Source organism: Clarias gariepinus, chromosome 5, assembly GCF_024256425.1.
Source record: "Clarias gariepinus isolate MV-2021 ecotype Netherlands chromosome 5, CGAR_prim_01v2, whole genome shotgun sequence".
Classification (NCBI taxonomy): domain Eukaryota; kingdom Metazoa; phylum Chordata; class Actinopteri; order Siluriformes; family Clariidae; genus Clarias; species Clarias gariepinus.
In genome coordinates this window covers 17,263,736-17,284,756 of record NC_071104.1, presented here as the reverse complement: position 1 = coordinate 17,284,756, position 21,021 = coordinate 17,263,736, and the positions used below count along the sequence as shown (strand labels likewise).

The following is a 21,021-nucleotide window of genomic DNA, read 5'->3' as shown; positions in this document are numbered from 1 at the left end:
AAAGCTTGTAGGAACATAAATGCACTAAATAGTGCACTAATTGCAGCAAAAGAAATACTAGGTACTATCAAATACTAAAAAAAAAGAGAAACGAGAAGATGACACTCAAGCAAAATGTGAGTATTTGTGAAAGATGGAAACAGACTGCAAAAGGTGTGGAATTTTTTTTAATGAATTCTTACATTTTACACCATTTAACATTCACACGTTTACCTAAATGCTGTAATTTTAAGTGTGAATCGATTCTCAGTCGAAAATTGACCAACAAAAAAAAACAACAACAAAACATTGCAGCTGCAAAATCTCACAGCTCTGTTGAACTGTAATCTAGATCCTTCTTACTAAAATTAAACGTATCAATAAAATAATTTCGAAATAAATCCGGTCCGAGCATTTCAAAAAAGCCCAGCTTTTTAAAATGCTATTTGTCTTTGTTGGCTGGAGTTTGAAATTGCTTTTCATCTTTCACTCCAGAGTCTTTAACTTTGCTATTGAGTCAAGAGAGACGCTGCTTACTGTGGACGAGCTGCAACACAATGCTGGAAGATAAAAACAGGCCATTTCAATGTGAGACTGAGCCTAAAGAGAACACAGCACTGTGTAATACAGAGGCTCACCAGACTTGTGAATAGTGATGCTGTTACAGGAGATACAATCATGAGAGCATCAACAAGCAAGTGAAAATCTGACAGGAGAAATGCATTTAAGTTGCAGAGACTGACAATGAATTTGAAAAGTACAAGAACCTCATCTCTATGACATTTATTTTCTGTTTTTCCTCGCTCATTAACTACTTATCATGTACTTAACACAATTATCTCTTTAATAATTCATCCAGACTGATCACACACAAAACAGCGGCATAAAAATAGTATCCCAGTTGCAAAAGATGTGCTCTAATGCAACCGGAGCAATTAAAACGCTTCTCTCCTGATTCTCTCAGTCACTCATGAATTCCCTTTCTTTTTCTTTTGATCTTGCCACACTCTTCCTTTTCACATGTGAGAGAATTCCTGCTGCTCACGTTTGTCTTACAGACCACTGAATCCATGCAGGAGAATTTAACTGGCTCACGGGGACACTGGAGCTGGAGTGCTGCAGACAATGAGCTCCTAAATCCCCTATCAGAGGCATTGTACAGCTTGAACCAGAATAAAGCAGATCACAGCAAGATGTACCTATTCAGAGAATACTGCAAATACAGGTGTGGAGATGCAATGAGCATGTGCTTAAACCACTTGGATGCTGGGGCAGGTTTTTGACATCAAGTGTCAGGATCAGTACAGAAGATCTTAGATGGACTCCTGTAATTTGTCTAATTTCATTTTTAATTTAAGTTGTTAAGAAACCATTTCTGAGTGGCTCTTCCACATAAAAAGTCTATAATATAAAACTTTTTAACCTATTGTTGTTGATAATAATAATAATAATAAAAATAATTCGACCATTCAGAACACCCTGCAACGTCACCAGACGGCACTTCCTCCGTGTGTTACCATGGTAACATAAGGATACCTGTCGCTGCTGCTGTGGAAATTTCACATTAAATATTGAATATATACTGAAACAAAAAAAACTGATACCATTATAAAAAAACAGACTATTGAAACATCATTAATAACATTAAATAATTTGATTAATTTACAAGATGTACAGAGGTTTATTTGTATGTTTTTGTACAGATTACTAGCCTATATAATACTTAGTATTCCTGATTAAATTTAAATGTGAATGATTGGGTCCTATTAATATGATGCCGTCCTTGTTAATAATGATATTTAAATCCTATATAAATCCTTTTTTGAGCTCTTTTTTTTATTTTTTTTGCAATAGGATGGGAAATATTTCATTCCCTTTCCCGGTGAAGTGAAGACCCATTGTTTACTTGTTCCCTACAACATTCTTAGTTCCTTTTGAACTGAGCAGTTTTGGAATCAGACTCATCGTGGCTGAAATACCCAGTGCTTCCCAGAGTACTTCAGGCCGATTGGAACACATTTATACTTTCAGTGGGAGCAGGTGGGACTGATCATACTTTCAGCAGGAGCAGATGAGTTTGGTCAAGCCTGTTAATGGCAATGGATTGCTCAAGATTCCTTTGGTTCCAGATCACTTCTCAGAGGTACCCTGCAGGTTAAATTGATCATGGATGGTCTCCAATCCAGATGGGAAAAACTCTAAAGAGGATTGTGCACAGGTCAACAGATGGGAGAATCAAACACTAATCCAACCACTCAAGTGCAACTCTAATCTGCTCTCCTGAGAAACAGCCTTATTAGGGTCTGAGACTATGCTCCTAATCTCCACTCATATAATCGCACGTCACAAATGCATGCCTGGGCAGCTAAGCGATTACTTTCATTTCTCAGGTGCATAAAGACATCACTTCAAATTCACACCTTAATTCTTTGCCAAGAACACAAAAGCCAGGAAACCAGCAAATCTAAAGCTTACTTCAGACTTCTTTATTCCCCCCCCCCCCTCCCCTCGGGTTCATAGGCTTTATGCTTGGAATAAGCAGTCTGGAAAAGCAGCAGCAGCACACACACACAGACATGTTTGAAAAAACACCTGAGACAGAAGATGCGGCAGTTTGAGTGGTATAGCAAGAAAAGGACAGGAACAGTTGTGTTCCATTTCAATCCAGAGAGGCCAGAGGAAAAGGACAACACCTACTCAGACCCTGTGAAGAACAGACAGCGCACACTAATGTGTGCACACTGCACACACTTCACACTCAGTCTCACACACACACAGCTGTGGGTGAACAACAGTCACACAGTAATGTAACTCAGCCTGCAGCAGAGCAATAACAATGCAAGCAGGGTCTGAAATTATTGCCTTCCGTCCACCAAATGGTAGTAGACTATTGCACTAGCTTGTGAAATTACCCACAGTGGCAAGTAGAGGTTTCAAATGTTTCACCCTGCTAATATTTTCAATATTGCAGGTAGAACTCTAAGCTCTGCATTACTTTAATTGTCAGTTAACACCTCACTCTCTCCGGCATCCTGCTTTGGTATATTTCAGTATATTTACAAAAAATGCACTTTAGTAACCTCACCATGCTAAACCAGGAAACGGCAAGTTAAAAATGACATAAATATTAAAATAAAACACTAATCATTTGTTTTGACGTTATAAATAATGATAAAATAATGATGAAATAATAGTGTTAAGGAATTACACCTGCAAAAAAAAAAGCTGTGATAATTAAGAATCAAAACAAAATAGGGTTGCACTACTATCGGAAAATACTCAATGATAGGGTGTCATGTGCTTCCACCCTGAAGTTGACAGTTTTCCAAAAACAGCATAACAGTTTGTTCCCCACAGTAACTTGTCAGTGATTTATGACATAATATTTAGCAGTTTATAATTACATTTCATGGTGTGCAAATTCTGTGGAACAAGTTCCTGTTATCACTTGCAAAGTCACCATCACCAGTCTCTTTTTTTCCTTACTCTCTTGAAATTAGTACTAATAAAAAGACAAGCTCTTATCTATAAAGATTTGTGCTTGAAAGTTACAGCTTTGCCCCTGAGAAAGAACTGACCCTTGAGTGTGTCCCGCCAACCCAAAACAAGACAAAAACATCTTAACACATGGAAACTCACATCGATTATTACACACCGATTCATCCTCAACTTGAATGTTATTGGCTTGTATAATTAAGATGCCTTTTTTGTCTATTTTATTGCATAGTTCACGTGCCTGTTTGGAAACAAGAAAAAAAAATTATCTAGGTAAAAAATCTGCTTTACTCAATAAATTCGGATCTGATATAAACAACAGTTAAAATGGTGTGGTTTTGTTCTGTTCTTTCGCTGATGATGTTTAATTGCTTATCAAAACAGTAAAACTGCTGCTTTGTACTGACATGAAAATGTAAATTGTTTTTATCTGTATTAATCAGATTTCTCATGGTTTTTGTGCCTCATGGTGTCCTGGGTTTCTGCATAGCCCTGCAAGCTCAACTGATTTCCACAAAAAGTAAAGATAAAGAATAAACCTGAACACATTTAACAAACCTTTTACAAAAAAAAAAAAAAAAAAGGTAAATTGACAAATTGTATGTCAAATTTCAGATTAAATAAAATAAAAAGCAAGTACAATGGATTCTCAGCATACAAACGCCCCGCATTTAGAATTTTTGCCTCAAGAACCGAAATTTTGACTGGCAAGTGAAGCATTTTCAACATACAGGGGAACAAACTGAAACCAACCAAACGCCAGCTAAGTTTTATGTATTTTTTGCGAGTTTTCCTATTTTTGTAGTGTTGTTTTTTTTGTTTTTTTTTTGCATTTTGTGCATGATTTAGTAAACACAGCATTGATCTTAAGAATGGTATCGCGGACGATAGCAAGAAGAAAAGAGGGTGACAGTTGTTTTTTTTAAAGCCGGTGCCAAAAGGAATCATACATTAAGAAATGCTTACTGTCTACTTATTTCATATTTTACTTCAATTAAATGTGTTTTCTAATTGTTTTGATTGTTATATGCAAAAATATGATAATAGTGCTGAAAACTGGTAAAATTGGTGATATTTTTGGGTGGCTGGAATGGATTATCTGCATTCTATCGCCTCAAGAACTCGCATCTGAAATGAATTAATTTGTATGCTGAGGTATATCTGTAACAAATAGGCATGAAACCAGTAGGCAGCGTACTCAAAGTCCCTGTGGGATGTTGTCCTGCCACTTCCCTTTTCAGAGCTTTAGATGTTGCAGGTATACATGATCATATTTTTATGGCTGTAAGAATCACAAAGAGCAAAACAGATGACAGCTATGACACCTTTCACCTTCACCAGCTCACAAAAACTCATCCACCTGCTACATAGCATTAATAATAGGAGTACAGTCTCAGGAATTCAATATTTATATTTACATACTATACTACAGCCAAGCAGAAGATTTGGTGCTGTTGAGATTGACAAATATGAAACACCCACAGGGCAAATAACCAATATAGAGTTGTACCAGGTAACTTTAAAGCTCAAAAAAAAAAAAAAAAAATCTGACCCAAAGGAAGCCACTTAGAGAGGAAATGGAATAACCTGGAGGCCATAGTCCTACTAACCCATAATACACAGACATACAAAACAAGAAATATGTTTTCAATTTATTGTCGGCTAAAACAACCCTTCCTGACCTACACATCTAACCAGGTCTGTACTGACACAAGAATGATGCTGTGTGTTGCCCCCAAACACTCTGCCATTCATTTGCTCGGTACGAGTGGAGGGATGCAGCACTGAGGCATTGTACAGATGGAGGATCACGGTGCCTGCCTGCAGGGCATTACACTCTTTTACACTGTGGTCTTATCTTAAATAGAGGCTCACATCTGCCCAACTGAATTTGAGTTTCCACTCAATTTCCCCAAAAAGCTATTTCCTTTAAACCACAGCTATGAGGTAACAGGTGAACAGCAGGTAGCAAGAGATCTGGAGCGGACTGGAGTGGGACCGACACGTTCAGAATGTAACCAGAAATAGAAAAAAAAAGCATCAGTATTTTAAACATTACAGAACAGAGAAAAACATAGGGAGTTTTAAGGAGTGTGAGGAGTATTAAGAGACATGCACGTCGTGTGTGTATGAACAGCGACGGCGCCATCACTGCTATTACAAAGTACTTGAGCTCTTCAGAAACCATTAAGCATATCTACAGCTTGCATTAGTAGCTGTTGTTGAAAGGCTGGTGTATTACAATGCCAACAAGGAGCACGAATGCACTTACAAGGCTAGCTTAGACTATCTAGTCATTAGTGATGAGTATTTTGACCATCCTTCTACGCTAATGGACAACTCACAAACTGAAAAGTGGGAGACCGCCGCAATAATGGCTGACTATTTAGCTCTCGACGGCTGCACTGTCATGTACTTCAAAAGGAAATCTGCTGTTAAGTGCAATAGGTGAGAGAGAGAGCTGGCCTTTCAATAACACCACTACTTTGCTTTGAAGGGCTCAGTGGCCATAAACTATTGAGCAAAGCATATAGTTATCTACTCTCAAAGGGCTGCGCAATACCAACATCATTCTCATCATAAAGCAAAAACAAAGCATGTGAATAAAATTACTCATGCGTGCTGCAATTAATTTCCAATCTCTCGGTCTCTCTCTGTCTGGTGTCTGTATAATCTGTCCACATTCTAATAAGTGCACTTAAATCCATCCTGATCTGGACTACAAAAGTCTAAACAGTGCCATAGAGTTAAAAAGACTCGCCCCGAGACCTGGACTTGCACACAAAGCTAAGACATCCAGGAAATGCACACGCATGAAACGCACACACACAAGAGACCAACAGTGTTGGGGGTATCGCGGTAACGCGTTAGAGTACTTGGATTACTTTTTTTGATGTAACGAGTAGTCTAACGCGTTAGGTCCGCTGTTTAAGTACATAATGTAATCCGTTATTCAGACAATTTATGTAATCCGTGAGCCTGACAGCAGTCATTCCCAAACAATGTGTGTGTGTGTGAGTGTATGTAAAAGTCCTACAAGCCCTGCCCCCCAATATCCCCCTCTGTTATTCCTGCTGTTATAGCCCTATCTCACCTATCCGGTTTGACTATGCGAGGACCGACGCGCAGAAAGATGGAAACGTAATCACAGCGCAAAAACGTGCGGTGAAGCTACCGCTGGAGTGATGATGGTAGAATAATTATAAATGTCTTGACTAAAACAACATGCATGAGGAATCACAAATGAGTTTTTTTTATTTTCTGCAAAGCATAAGTATTTGAACTAGTTACTTATATCAGAAAGCAACGCTGTAACGTAACTGATTACTTTTTGAAGACAGTAACGTAATGTAATTAGTTACTTTAAAAAGTAAAATCCCCCAACACTGGAGACCAACTAGCTACACAGAGCAAGCCAAGACCTTAATCTGAGCTGTGTGTGTGATGTGCATGACATGGTTCAAACATGTGTGTGACGTGAAAGGTAACACAGAGAATCAGATGCATGTCAGAACACGGCATGGTTTACTGCTCGCAATGAATCAGCAGCTTACCCTGAAAAGGGGTTAAAGGGCACATAAGACCACAGACAAGACACTCTTCTGATGATTGCTACTACTACAGCACTTCTCTCTCTCTCTCACACACACACACACATTAAAAAAACAAAAACAAAAAAAAAACACCCACACGCCAGCCATCGGCTGCTGTACATCCTGCCTCTTCAATACCACAGCTTGTACATCATTAGTACCCCATGAGCCCAGCTCAACCACATGCTCTCAAATTTACCAGCATTCCCAAAGACAAGCCGTAAGCCACTTCACACTAACATCCCCTTACATTCTCACAAAGCTCTGAAAGACAACAACACACTTCTGGTCTCAAAGCTGCAGTTCTGTGTTGATTTTATTTTTAGTTTAAGATCAATAGGTAAGATATAAAAAATGACCCTGGAAACTTATGACTATTTTTTTATCCACCTTTATTCATAGAATTTAAGACACCGACTCCTTACCAAACATCATCTTTGCAGAAAGCCAAGCCAAAGGTATGAAGTTAATAAAAACTTTTTACATCATTTTGGGAAAAAATATTTATATTTATACCTTGGACTCCCTCACCATTTGTGCAAACAAACCCAAATGGACTTTTTCTGTGAATCCAAAACGTTGCTACCACGTGATAAAGAATCCAGAACATCATCATATATCATATGTCATTAAGACTAAAGAAAGAAAGTAAAAAAAAACAAAGGGATATTCTCTTGCACTTGGCTTATAGGTCCCAGCTTTTCAAAAAATAAATAAATAAAATCAAGTGGTCTGCTTGAAACAGGCACATCTCATTTCCACTGCAACATCCAGGTTCAAACGATCCTTGGATTTAATCCAACTTCACACAGACAAGAGCTTGAGAAGGGGATAACCATTTTCAGTTCACACAAAGAAATACCTTCCTACAGTCGACCAGATTTCTGACATACATGACATTGTGTTTGCTCCTTACTGTTTACCGTCACACTTATAAATCCACTTTTAATACAAATGTCAGTGTATTTTTCACGTCTGTGGATTTGACTTCTATTCTTCCACTGAGTCAGTCATATGACTTTATGTTGAGAAACAAAACAGTAGATGGATGAAGAAATTCGTAACATTTTTTCCCCTCACAATAATATCAAAGTAATATTACTTTGTACAAAAAAAAAAAAAACACAAATGCAAAAGCAGAAACAAATAAAATATGGGAGAGATGTTGAGAGTTTCTTACACAGCTCAATCAGTTTCTCATTTGTAACTCAAGCTGATGACCAGTTTGGACACCACTGCTCTTCACACACACACAAACAAAAAAAAAAAGTTAATTTACAACTGCTTTCCAAAAATGAAACATGGTGGTATCTAAAAAGGTTTTTAGGACTGCCTCGTATTTGTGTAGCCCATAACATTCCTGTAGACTTAGTTGTATGACCCACTACTATTTGTCTCAAAACTTACAAATTGTAGTTGTGTGCGACAGCTGAATTATGGAGTTAAAAACTTGCACTTACATGCACACGCAGAAGAAAATGTGCTTATTGCAAATGTCGTCACAGGTTTAACATTGGTTAAATGTTTTAATAGTGAAAGTAAAATAAAAAATGCTCAAAAATGCATTTGGTATAAACTGACATTTACAACAATGGTTCGTAAGCAGAAGTGTATTCGCGTATTAACACATCCATGTCGGCGCAGCGAGTCTGTTCATATACTAATGAACTGCATCAGGTAGGTTAGTTCAGGGAAACGCTGCAGAAGGAAACGAGGACTGGAGTCCGGGAAATGGAGAACACGGAGGAGTCCTGTAATTTAGAGACATACATGTTTCATAATTTATGAATTTCTGGTTTAGAGGCCCTGCAGAGTAGGGTTTACACGCTCAAACGCAATCCTGTTCCCTTCCCCTGTTGTGCAATTCCATATTTCACTTTTCCTCTAAGGACCATGTCATACTATTATATACATGCTGGGAACATGTTATCCACCAGTGATTCACAACCCTCTCTGGTCCACCATACATCTAACCTTGTGTTTGGTTGTCAACTCTTGGGGCTTTTTATTTATTTATTTATTTTATTTTATTATTTATTTGAAGAGAAGTGCAAAGTGTGTGCAACTGGATTCCATGGATACCAAGGCCACATCTGTACCCTTCATCCATGCTCCTATACTCCTCCCCCTCCCCTCATGAATAATTCTAGGCATTAGGTCTACCTCCACCCATTTCCCCCATTTCATCCATCAACAAAAGAGATATTAAAATATTTAGTGTTTATGGGCAATCCGCTGAGCCATAGCCTAATGTCCCGTCTGCGACCCAGTCCCTGTCTGAGCTCTTAGAGTGTCCGATATGACCTCCCACAGACACCTGCTCCACTTATACCATCATCTTTTTCCTCTTCACTAGCAATTTTTACATCCAAACATCTCTTTCCATCTCTCCCTCTCTCTCTCACACATACACACACACACTATTTCTTTTTGTCCATTACACAGAGTGGTAGCTTATCATCAGCAGCCATGCATTAGGAGACTGAATCTGCTTAGCGAACCTCCAAGCACACAGCCTGTACAGAGCAAACACATCAGACAGGAGCAAACAGACCTGTCACTCACTCACTCACTCACGCACACACACCAAACCGAGCTGTTGCCAGTTGCTATCTCTCTTTCGCTCTACTCTTATACAGCTATTGAAGCAATTTTTGCAGGCTGTATTCTTAGTAAACATCAGCTCTAATTGCAATTGCATATGGACTCTTTGTGAACGACAGCTTTCAGTTCTGTGCTCAATTTCAGTTCGTATGTTTGCTTCGGATTACAAATGAAGCTAAATGGGTATTAATTAGCCTCTAGGTGTGGGTGTGTTATTGTTTGTAGTGATTGTTAGTCACACTATGCTTTTATGCTGTTGTGGGGAGTAAAATAAACAACAGCCCTGCAGGGAGATAAATCCCTTCCTCCTGCCCTCCTTTTCTTGTCCTTCTCCTAAATCTTTAGTCATGCTTCTGTTCCTGAGGAAAGCAATGAGGTAGTAGGCTCCAGTTCTTAAAGACCTGCTCTAGCCACAATGCTTTACAAAAAAAAAAAAAAAAAAAAAACACACAAAGAAATCGGGAAATAAGTTGCCTCCACACTTTTTAAAATTAAATCAAACTCATTGCTTACCTTTACACCAACCTATGAGAGGCCAAACCAGGACTTCTGATTGCACAGAATAACAGAACACAGTCATGAAAGTAAAAACTCCCTTTATTTCTCTATACTGTATACCACCCTCTCACACTAACACACTTATCCCAGCATTTTACTAGTGCTTGGACATCATCAGTGTAGAAAGTTTTATCAGAACGTTGGAGCCAAGATCAGACTGTCTGCTTCAAGTCTAAAACACTGGCCTCCCAGGAACTCCTTTAACAGTAGTTTATATATATATAGAATTTAATGTTGCATTTTATATTCTTGGATTTAAAGTTTTCTTATTGAAAATAAACTTTTTTTTATTAATTTAATGCATAACGTTGCTTAGTCTATCTGTGTAACCCTCCTGCTACAGAAAATGTCTGGGAATGACTCAATGCTGAGCTCTGCATTAGACTTAAACAAGAAACTATTTAAACTACACATGCTCAGTTTCTACGACTACCATGCTGTTGCCCTGACCTCAGTAGTGATGAAGTGCTTTGACCGACTGGACAAAGACTTCATCATCTCTTCTCTACCGGAAACATTAGATCCACTACAGTTTGCTTACAGCCGGAACCGCTCAACAGATGATGCCATCTCTCACCTTCTTCATACATCACTTACCTACCTGGACACCAAGAGAGAGAATTCACACTCACCACCAAGCTAGAGCTTGGTGACTCAGCCCATCTCTGTGCCAGTAGATCTACAATTTTCTAATTTCTCAGACAACAGGCAATAAGGATGGGCATACACGTCTCAGCTTCTCTCATCCTCAGCACTGGAGCCCCCCAAGGCTGTGTTCTGAGCCCCCTGCTGTACTTACTGTACACCTAAGACTGCTTGGCCACTACCAACTCCACCACCATTATCAAGTTTGCTGGCCACACCGTCGTGGTTGGCCGGATTACCGACGACAATGAGACGGCCTGCCTGGAGGAGGTTATCTGGAGAACTGGTGCCAGAAGAACAACCTCCTCCTTAAGGCCAGCAAGACAAAGAAGCAGATAGTGGACTTCAGTACAAAGCATGAGAACTACCAGACCCTCATCATCAATGAGAACCCAGTGGAGACAGTGGACAGCTTTAGATATCGCCATGTTCACATCATGCAGGACCTGTCATGGTCCTGTCACATCAACACCGGGTTGAAGAAGGACTGGCAGCGTCTCTACCACCTCAGACGCTTGAAAGACTTCAGAATGCCCTTTAAGTTGCTTAGGATTGTTTATTCCTGCACCATAGAGAGCATCCTGACGGGAAACATATTAACCTGGTTTAGGAACAGCTCCTTCGATCTACAACAAGCAGTGCTGGACCAAGGCCAGGAAGATTGCAAAAGGACCTCAGCCACTCCGATAGACTTTTCTTTCTGTTGCCGTCAGCAAAGTGCTTCCGCTCCCTAAGGGCCAATACAGAGAGACTGAGGAGAAGCTTCTTCCCGCAGGCTATACGGGCTCTCAAATCACAACACCACACAGGACAAAATACTCTGATTTGCTTTCTCACACAATAACATTCTCACCACTTATCACGATGCACATTACACATTACATATTTTGCATCTTATTCTGCACGTCTTGCTCATGATGGGACATGCTTTTCCATATCCAAATGCCATTTCAATTCAATTCTATATTACTTGTACATATTGTAAATTTTAAATTATTACAGCTAAGGTTTTTCTATATTTTTTTCTATATTTGTAAAAAGAATTACTCTTATTTCATACTTTATATTCTTAATTGAAAACTCTGTTTTTAATTTAGGTCATCAGCGGTTGCCCAGGTTGTACAAGCACTTTAAATTTTACGTATAAGTGTGTGTGACAAAAATTTTTTTTTATTTAAATTCTTCTTACCTAAATATTAAACAGATCATGACTACTTTTGGATGATTACATTTGGCATACAGAAATTCAGATTATTTCAATGCATTCGCAATCACATTCCTCCAAAGCTAATTATAGAGGCTCACATCTCTGTACTAGGAGTAAATGAGGCTGTATTCTTAAACAGTGTTAGTGCGCTTTCACACTCGGCATGATTGAGTTGTACCATGCCCTGAAACGATTACTCCAGGATGAAGCCTCATGCACGTATTTAAAAAAAGAAAAACAGATGATTATCATATGAGATTATCTTTTATTTTAATTTAAGGAGGGTCCAATAGCACTGTGGCTAATACCTTACATGACTGACATGCTCTGAAGTCACTCTGGGGATACAAACATTTCCATCTGCTTGTGTGGGTCTGCGTTTTGCATCAGTCCATAATTTGGGGTGTGTTTTCAGCTGTTCTACCCTAACAAATGGACATACCAGGATTTCCTTTGTGAAAGGTAACACAAAAAAAAAAAAGACTTGTGATTAAAGGCGGACCCCTGCTCAGAGATAAGCATGTTGAGGAAAGTTTTATTGCGAGGGGGCGTGTTGATCCTGCTGCTCTGTAACGCTGAGACAGCCTGAGGCAGGGAGGGGATTGCAGGAGTTGGGGGGGAAAAAAAACCTGTTTACCAGCCAAGGGAGGGATGTGTTAACAAACAAACGCACACAGACACGAACACACACATTTGTTCCACATTATCAGTGCCTCTTTAGGCAAACACTGACCGAACAAATGCCCAGCGCTTCTCATTTACCTGTGCCTAAGACAAAGAAAAGCTTTAAATTAGCCTTCAGACACAGAGAAAAATGAGGCTACAGAGATAGTGATAAAACTGAAAGAGAAATCAAGACACACCCGATTCAAACCCCCAACCTGCATGACCTCCTTCGAGGACAATTCCAGCATCAGAGCACTAGGAGCAGTTTTAACAAGCTATGTTTATATTTCTTAGTAATTTGCACTGAAAAAAACAACAAAAAAAAAAAACGTACAGTCGTGCTAATGAGAAAAGAATATTTTTTTTAATAATGCTTCTAAATCCTGTTAGAAAATGAGTACTTCTGGAGATGTACAGTACAGAGAAAACTATCCTTCAGATGTCCCAATGTTAAATTCTGTGTATTGTGTATTAATAATGTGTATTGACTTTTAGCAAATGACTGGTTTTCTTTCCCAGAGCTTAAATGTCACAGACAAATTAAGAAGGAATCTGGACTCTAATATGATGCTTTTCACTCATTTGGGAGACCAACCACTGGGAGTGTGTCAATACCATCACGTTCTTGGATCTTTAAAAGACGAGAATGTTCTCACACCATCAGACAAGCACTGAAATGTTACTGATGTGCCTGAATGACCACCAGTATCCCACTACTACACAGGTCAGTGAGTGAATGCATGGGTGTGGGTGTGTGTGTATGGAGTTTGCCGGTATTTTATATGACATGGCATAGTTGAGCATTCTGTTGAGTACAGGCGGTCCTGCTGAGGCGAACGGCTCCACTTTGCTCTGAGCACAGCAGGCTCTCACTCTAAACCATGGAGTCTGAGCTGTCAGGCTGAACACGTTTCTTCAGGTCTGTTTCTCACGCAGCATGAGAAACAATACGAACAACACAAAAACACTTCAGAGATACAGAAAGTGTAGGTGCTTGACAGAAGAACATACGCTAACCATGCTCCATTTGAACTTAATGACCCATTTTTTTCCTCTTGCTACAAAATCTACATGACTTTTACTGGTAATAAGTTTTTAGAAAAAAAAAAGGATATGGAACAGTAATCAAGGCATCTGGGCATACTAGTTTACTGCACAGTGGTTTGTGAACTTAAAGCCCACTCAGTTTGACCTTATTACACCCTGTGTTGTAGGCTAAAGGAAAGCCCAGTCTCTTTTTAAACTTCATGACATCTGGGCTAACAAATGTAATTCTTTTTTTTCCCCCACAGAGTGAGATCGTGTGTGTCAATGTCCTATCGCACATCCTAATTATCACCAGTTGACGATAATATCGCCTGTGGCTCGGAGGGGAGGAAGGATGGGGAGCTGGTTATGAGCCACCTGGAGCTAAAATCGCATCAGAGTTTATTTTGTTTAATTACCCATTAATAAAGGTTAGAAACGCTTTTAAAACTCAGGACTGTAAACAAATGCGACAAGTTATTAACTCTTTATGAAATGTAAATAAAATAAACTACTCTATGCTTTGTGTTGGACAGCAGCTGAGATACTTCTTGAATTAATATAGGGTGAAGTCCCTCTGATAATCGACACACACACAAATATTATATATATATATATATATATATATATAATTATTATTATTTATCTATTTATTTTTTTGAGGTTATTTATTTGAGATTAAAGATACCCACAGCAGAAAGGATAAGGAAAGCTAGGATGCATAAGACAAAGACGTTGTGTCACTTTGCTGCAAAGCCAGACAATATTGTAGGTTAGATTCATACAAGATTTATACCAATTAAAAATAAAAATAAAAAAAAGGAATCTTATTTCATGAGGTACAGCACACTTTATTTTTGTCACTCTTAATAATGCCAACAACACAATTTCTGTCGGCCATGTAAATGGATAGCTATTATGGTGATCGTCAATTTCTTCTAACTATCGCCAATTTTTCCAAGTGCACCAACCACTCAATTTGCCTAACCGCTAAACGTTCTCACACTCCATCTCAAACATGCTCTTTCACTCCTTTCTTTGGCACAATTCCTATTAAAGTGCCGTGAAACATGATAGAAGATAAAATTGTAAATGGATGCTGATAAACCATCATGTTGGCGCCATGTCCAAACATCAAATATCTATTATTTCGATAACAGAATCAGCTACACATTAATTAAGGAATTTATCCTTATCAGCAGATGTTCTCTTAAAAAGCTACTTCTGCATGTCTGCTCACATTTCTTGTATCTTCTCACAATAGGTTGTTGAACTGGCCTCAAAACATGAGGTAACCTGAGTGCAGTTACCTGGTTACACATGGTAAAAAAACAAACAAAAAAAAAAAACTATATATTAACAATAGTAGCAATAATAATAATATTAATAACTATACAAATAACTATAGTTATATAATTCTAATAGTTACATAATTATTATAAAAGTTAGGTATAAATACAAACAAAAAGGGTTTATCATTTATTTCATTTGTTAAAACAATTAGAAGACTATATTATTCCATTTAAACTTTATTCTTTCCAACACATAAATCACAAGAAAAACTTCCTATTTACTTGTAGTATTTACCTGTAGTATTTTCGAAGCATACGAAGTGCAAACGAGAATGCACGTTTCAGCCTCTCTTGTTGCTTTTTGACCAGATTTAGAAAATAAAATAGATGAAAAGAGAAAGCGAGAGAGGAAAGAGAAGGGGCGTGGGAGGAAAGAAAAAAAATGCTTTCGAAGAATGAAAAAGAAGAATACGTTTTCTCCTCTCTGGAAATTCACACTGAAAATAAAGAATGACTCAGATCCACAGCCATGTTCTCTCCCTCAAATTCTCCTGTCTACCTGCTTAATAAAATCAACCCTTAGCCACGTCTGAGGTGTCTAGTATGCCACTTCTAAATTCCCTAGATCACCTGCAGCCCCGCCGGTCTAAATTCAGCGCAGCGGTTTCTCTGTAATAGGCTCATTCCCAGCCAGACAGAGGCCTCATTTTATGATGTGGCAGGAAAAGGTGATGCACATCACAATGTTGAGTTTCGCTGAGATGCTCATAACAAACGCACATAGACACTTTAATCATCGTTAACAATGTTTTTTAACCAAAGAACACTTAAATTGGAAGAAAATTAAATGGTTGGAAGAATCAGGACACATTTTCTTTCTAACACACTTTGACATGGCTGCAGCAGATTTAAAAAGTTTATCGAGAGATTCACAAGCAAACTCCATGCGCATAGAGACAGTAATCGAGCCTGGCCGGGAATCGAACCTGGACCCTGGAGATTAAAGGCGACAGTGCTAACCACTACAGCACCGTGCCGCATGGAATCAGTGGAAAAACTGATCTAACACCAACACTCTGACCTGATGAGTCCAAATGTGAGATTTTCTGTCTTTATTAGATAAAGAGAAACTAGCTAGATACTGTTTATTTAAATGCTCTATGATGGATTGCAATTAAACAATATCCCAGAGACCATAAGTAGTGAGAAATCTGGGATATTGTTTAGTTGCAATCCATCATAAAACATTTAAATTAACATTACCTAGCTAGTTTCTATCCAAATGCTGCTGTGACACTTACATAAGTTTAAAAACACCTTCTCCTTCAGTTAACTGCACATTAATGCTGAAAACACCCAAATTATGAAAGAACACATATGAAGAAGTATGTAGTAAAAAAAAATAATTGTGTTCAAGGTTTAACGACAGCTTGACACATTTATGACATACTCTCTTCAGATTCACAGGGTAGAAATCTCAAAAACTTTGAATGTATCCCCAAGTTAAGTTAACAATCAAATGATAAAACCATCAAATGCTATAATGAAACTGGTTCTCATGAAGACCTTCCCAGGAAAAGAAGACCATAAGTGAACATTGCTGCAGGGAATAAGTTTATTAGAATGACCAGCCTCAGAATCTGACAATTCACAGCACCTCAGAGTAGAGCCCACAAAACGCTTTTTAGAGTTCAAGCAGCAGACATCGTCTGCTTCTTGGTCAAATCGCGGCAAGGAAACCACTACCTTGGAAGAACAACAAGCAGAAGGTATTTGCTTGGCCCAAGAAACATAAGGAATGGACATTACTCTCTCACTTACTCATCGTCTATACCACTTTATCCTGTATTCAGGGTCACGGAGGGCCTGGAGCCTATCCCAGGAGACTTAGGGCACGAGGCAGTGTACATCCTGGACAGGGTGCCAATCCACACAACGGGCAATTTGGGAAACCAATTAGCCTAATCTGCAGGACTTTGGACTGTGGGAGAAAACCGGAGTACCCGGAGGAAACCCACCAAGCACGACAAGAACATGCAGACTTTATGCACACAGAGACAGGAATTGAACCTGGACCCTGGAGGTGCAAGGCGACATGGCTAACCACTACAGCACCGTGCCGCATGGAATGGACATCAAATCATTAGATTAGAACCAATACTGTCCTTTGATCTGATGAGTCCAAATGTGAGTCTTTATTAGACATAGAGAGGGTGAACAGATGGTTCCTGAATAAGTGGCTACTTAAAACATATAAAAACATAAAACATATTCTGTGTTATTATGCACATTGACTACATAATTCCATACTTCTTCTGTTATATTTGTAATGTTTTTAGCATTAATACACCTTAGCATAGGATGGTGTGTATAATCTTTGACTGGTACTGTACATTCAGTAGTAAACGTGGAAAACAATATAAATGGAGCAGAAGAAAAAAAAAATTAACTAAAAAGTGTCGGCCCCAAACTGACTAATTTGGGCATATGGCAGATTGATCCTGCTATGCTGTGTAAATGCATCTATTCCCAAGTCCAATACTTCATACTTCAGATTTTTTTCCTCTTTGAAAGCAGACAATTCAATCAAATTCTACTGAAATGTAAAAGTAATTTTATAGTTCAATTAAAAACACTTTGTTATGTGAACCTACGTACTCAGGAGAAAGTAGAAATCTGGCAGCAAGAGACAAATCTTTGATATGTTAGGAAAGCTCACAGTGGGGACAGGCTCCATTCCCACCTCATCTCCTTCCTCTCTGCGGAACTAACATGCCTCTTGTCCAGGAAAGTAAAGCCATCTGTTGTTTGTTTAGATGCATGGAGTGTATTTGAATGGGTGTGAGAATGGGTGTGTTTGTGAGGGGGAGGCGTGTGTGACTGAGGCAGAGATATGTAAATGATATGGAAAGGCGGGACGCTAAAGACTGTGTTTGCATACAAATGCACATCTATGTTCCAAAGCATATGTACACATTTAGACTTGGATTATCCTAAAGAAAGAGTGAGCAGGAATTCGATAAGTGCCTCATAAATAGACCTAAGTAATGCTCACATTAGCTAACAGCAACAAAATCTACAAACAAATCCTGCCAGGATCAGACCCATAGAAAAACAAAGCCTTAGAAAATGATGCTATTGTGGAGAGGTTACAAACACAGTGTTTTCCAAGAAGTGTGTAATCTGTGACTGGCATACACTATCACGCTGCCAACCTCCACTACAAGCACAGCATAATGGCATGGCAAATCATCTGAGCTCACTCAGGTGTGTGTATGTGTTTGTGCATGTGTGTGCTCTCAGGAGACCATGTGAGCTTTTCTGACTCCAAGAACGTCCATCCTTGTAGTAATCCACCTCATCACAACTTTGGGCCACACTGGAAATGCGAGGTCAGGACCTTAGACATTAGTCAAGGCCCATCAGCTGAATCAGGAGAGTGCTGGCATTGATCCGTCTGTCCAATGTTTACACAATTTATTCGCTCGTATATTGCAGTACTGATCTTCTCCAGTGGACTCGGGAAAGAATATTAAACCTCAAGCTGAGCTCTAATGTACATGCAAAAGCTGATCAGTCACAGCAGGACCTGTGTTTTGAAAGAAACCATCGACAAAATCCTCCCCCAATCTGTCCACGTCTCTTTATTTCCTTGTGCCAAGAAATTGTGAGGAAATTGTATCACACCATACTTACAGGAAATACTATTATTATGGTATTTTATACTAATGACTGGACTTTAATTTTTATGTCAGACCGATTGGTTGGTCATTATCCAAAGTGGTGACTGGTGTTAATAGACGCTCACATCCACGTTACTTACATTTGCATTACCAACTTACACAAGTGCTTTGAAGTTTCTGTCATCAGATAGCTCCTTACAGTGGTTACTAGGCTACTAACTAAGTACCATAAGTCAAGATTTCTAAATGTAATTTTAGATATCTTCTTAGGCATTTTCTAAAAGTAGTTTTTACACATTTGGGTTAACCCCCCGCCCACAAAAAAAAAACCTTCCTAAAAGTATTCGACAGATTGTACTTAGTTAGTAACCAGTGGATCTAAGGATCTATCCAATGACAGAAACTTCAAAGCACTTTTGTAAGTCACTCAGGATAAGGGCGTCTGCCAAATGCCTAAATGTAAATGTAAGTAAGGTGGATGGATTAGTCTATTAACACCAGTCAGGACTTTGGATAATGGTCAAACAATCAGCCTGCCGTGTAAAACAAACAACCTACAGTCTGAGGTAACAAAAATCCAAGGCATTTATTTGCATTGAATCGCATTCGACAAAAAGCTTTAATTCAGTGTGTTAGCCTGGTTTATCCTCTGGTATCTGCTAATGAATGAAATAAGGCAAGGCTGAAATTCCATAGGAGCTTTTGTAATCACCATGCCAATAGATTAAACAGTGCTGAGATGAGAGACAGACAGTGAGAAAGAGAGAGAGAGAGAGAGAGAGAGAGAGAGAGAGACAAGTCCATTCATTTTCATTTCGTGCTGCTGGAGGAGACAGACAGAACGAATCCTACCACTCCAGGTAAAAAGAAAAAAAACACGACTTACCCAAAAGGACACAGGCTATAAATAGCCATTTGATGTCCATCGCTGGAGAATAAGTGTGTCCCAGTGTCGCTCTCAAAACCACCTCAAACTTCCTCCTCTTGCTCACACTGCAGGTCCAACACTGACCCCCAGCAGCTATAATTCCCCAACACCGAGATTTCAGCTCCGTGTCGCTCCTGGGGAAACACGAATATCCGTGCGTGTGAGTGGGCGTGTGTGTGTGTGTCCCCACAGTTTAGACACCAGCACTATATACTCCCTTATATGTTAGATATTAATATCCAGTATCGTGTCGAGTCCGTTGAGACGTCTTCTGTAACAGCTAGAGCCGCCTGCCTACGCCTGAGAGCAAACGAGCAGAGAGGAAGCGGGTGACTGACCGCCTCCGATCCGAGTCCTCGAAGAAAAACCAGTAGCGTCTTGGTCCGGAAAGATGAAGGACACCTTAACAGCTCGGCGTCGTGTTCTTCAGTTCAGCAGCTGACGCTAGCGCGCGCGCTCGTACATGTGTGTGCGTGTAAAAAATATATATATATTATTAGCAGTGTGCGTGTACGGTGGAGATGCTCCTCCTGCGACGTCTCACCTTTAGCAGCAGAGGAGTGGGAAAAAGTGCCCATCTAAGGTCGCCCATCCCATGTTCACTTTCAAACTGCGGTCAATAGCAAAAAAAAAAAAAACAGTTTTGCGTTCAGTCACGCGCACCTCACGCCGCAGTGCTTTCCCTGCTCAGACGTCTCTCGCGCGCGCTGTGTCCCAGAAAGCGCGTGTGGGTCTTCAGGGCACAAAACAAGCAAGCAAACAAACAAACAAACCAAAAACTGTTTTGTATAACAGTGACGAAAACAAATAAACGCTCTAAGCAAATAGCACCCAAAACACGAAATGTTCCGAATTCTTAAAAAAAAACAGTAATGTTTGTATGAACATTCGTGGTTCCTGATAAATCCCGTCGGGAACTGTTCACTCAACCGATTCAGCGTCTGAGAGAATCAAATGTTCCAGTTAACAGCTTCTTTCCAAAAGCTTAAATTGTTCATGTTTTTTTTTTTATTCTTGCACCATCCAGTAAGAAAAAAAGCTCGGTTTTTCCTTGTCCGTCTTCATATTTCAAAACTAGCAGGCTCCTCCCCCTTCCGCCGGTTTCTCCGCCCAGAAAGCGTGAGCGCCTTCTCTCACCACGCCCCCTAGCTGCAAAAACTAAACGCGTACATTGCAATAAGATGCATGCCCCAACACAATTTATAAAATCCATTAGCATGTAAAAATTGTTTGAACTTGGTTTTTATATTATAGATTTTTGTTTATTAGTAGAATTCCAAACAAATAGAACTATTTTGATCAACATCAAAATCTGTTTCGCAAAGACTGGTGTCTAGTGGTATTG

The 21,021-nt window shown here is 39.2% G+C and overlaps 1 protein-coding gene across 2 annotated transcripts in view; it reads right to left on the bottom strand.

Annotated features, from left to right (window-relative positions):
• Nucleotides 1-20,720, bottom strand: part of igsf3 (immunoglobulin superfamily, member 3) — a 137,203-nt gene extending 116,483 nt beyond the window's left edge. Inside the window, exons 1-2 of one of the 2 annotated variants that reach the window (XM_053496470.1) lie at nucleotides 20,221-20,720; nucleotides 19,635-20,120 (exon numbers count right to left, since the gene is read on the bottom strand). In XM_053496470.1, coding sequence (XP_053352445.1) covers nucleotides 19,635-19,674 — 40 coding nt within the window. In that variant the 5' untranslated portion in view covers nucleotides 19,675-20,120; nucleotides 20,221-20,720. The remainder of the gene's footprint in view (nucleotides 1-19,634; nucleotides 20,121-20,220) is intronic. The other variant, XM_053496471.1, reaches the window with a different exon arrangement.
• Between the last annotated feature and the right edge of the window lie 301 nt (nucleotides 20,721-21,021).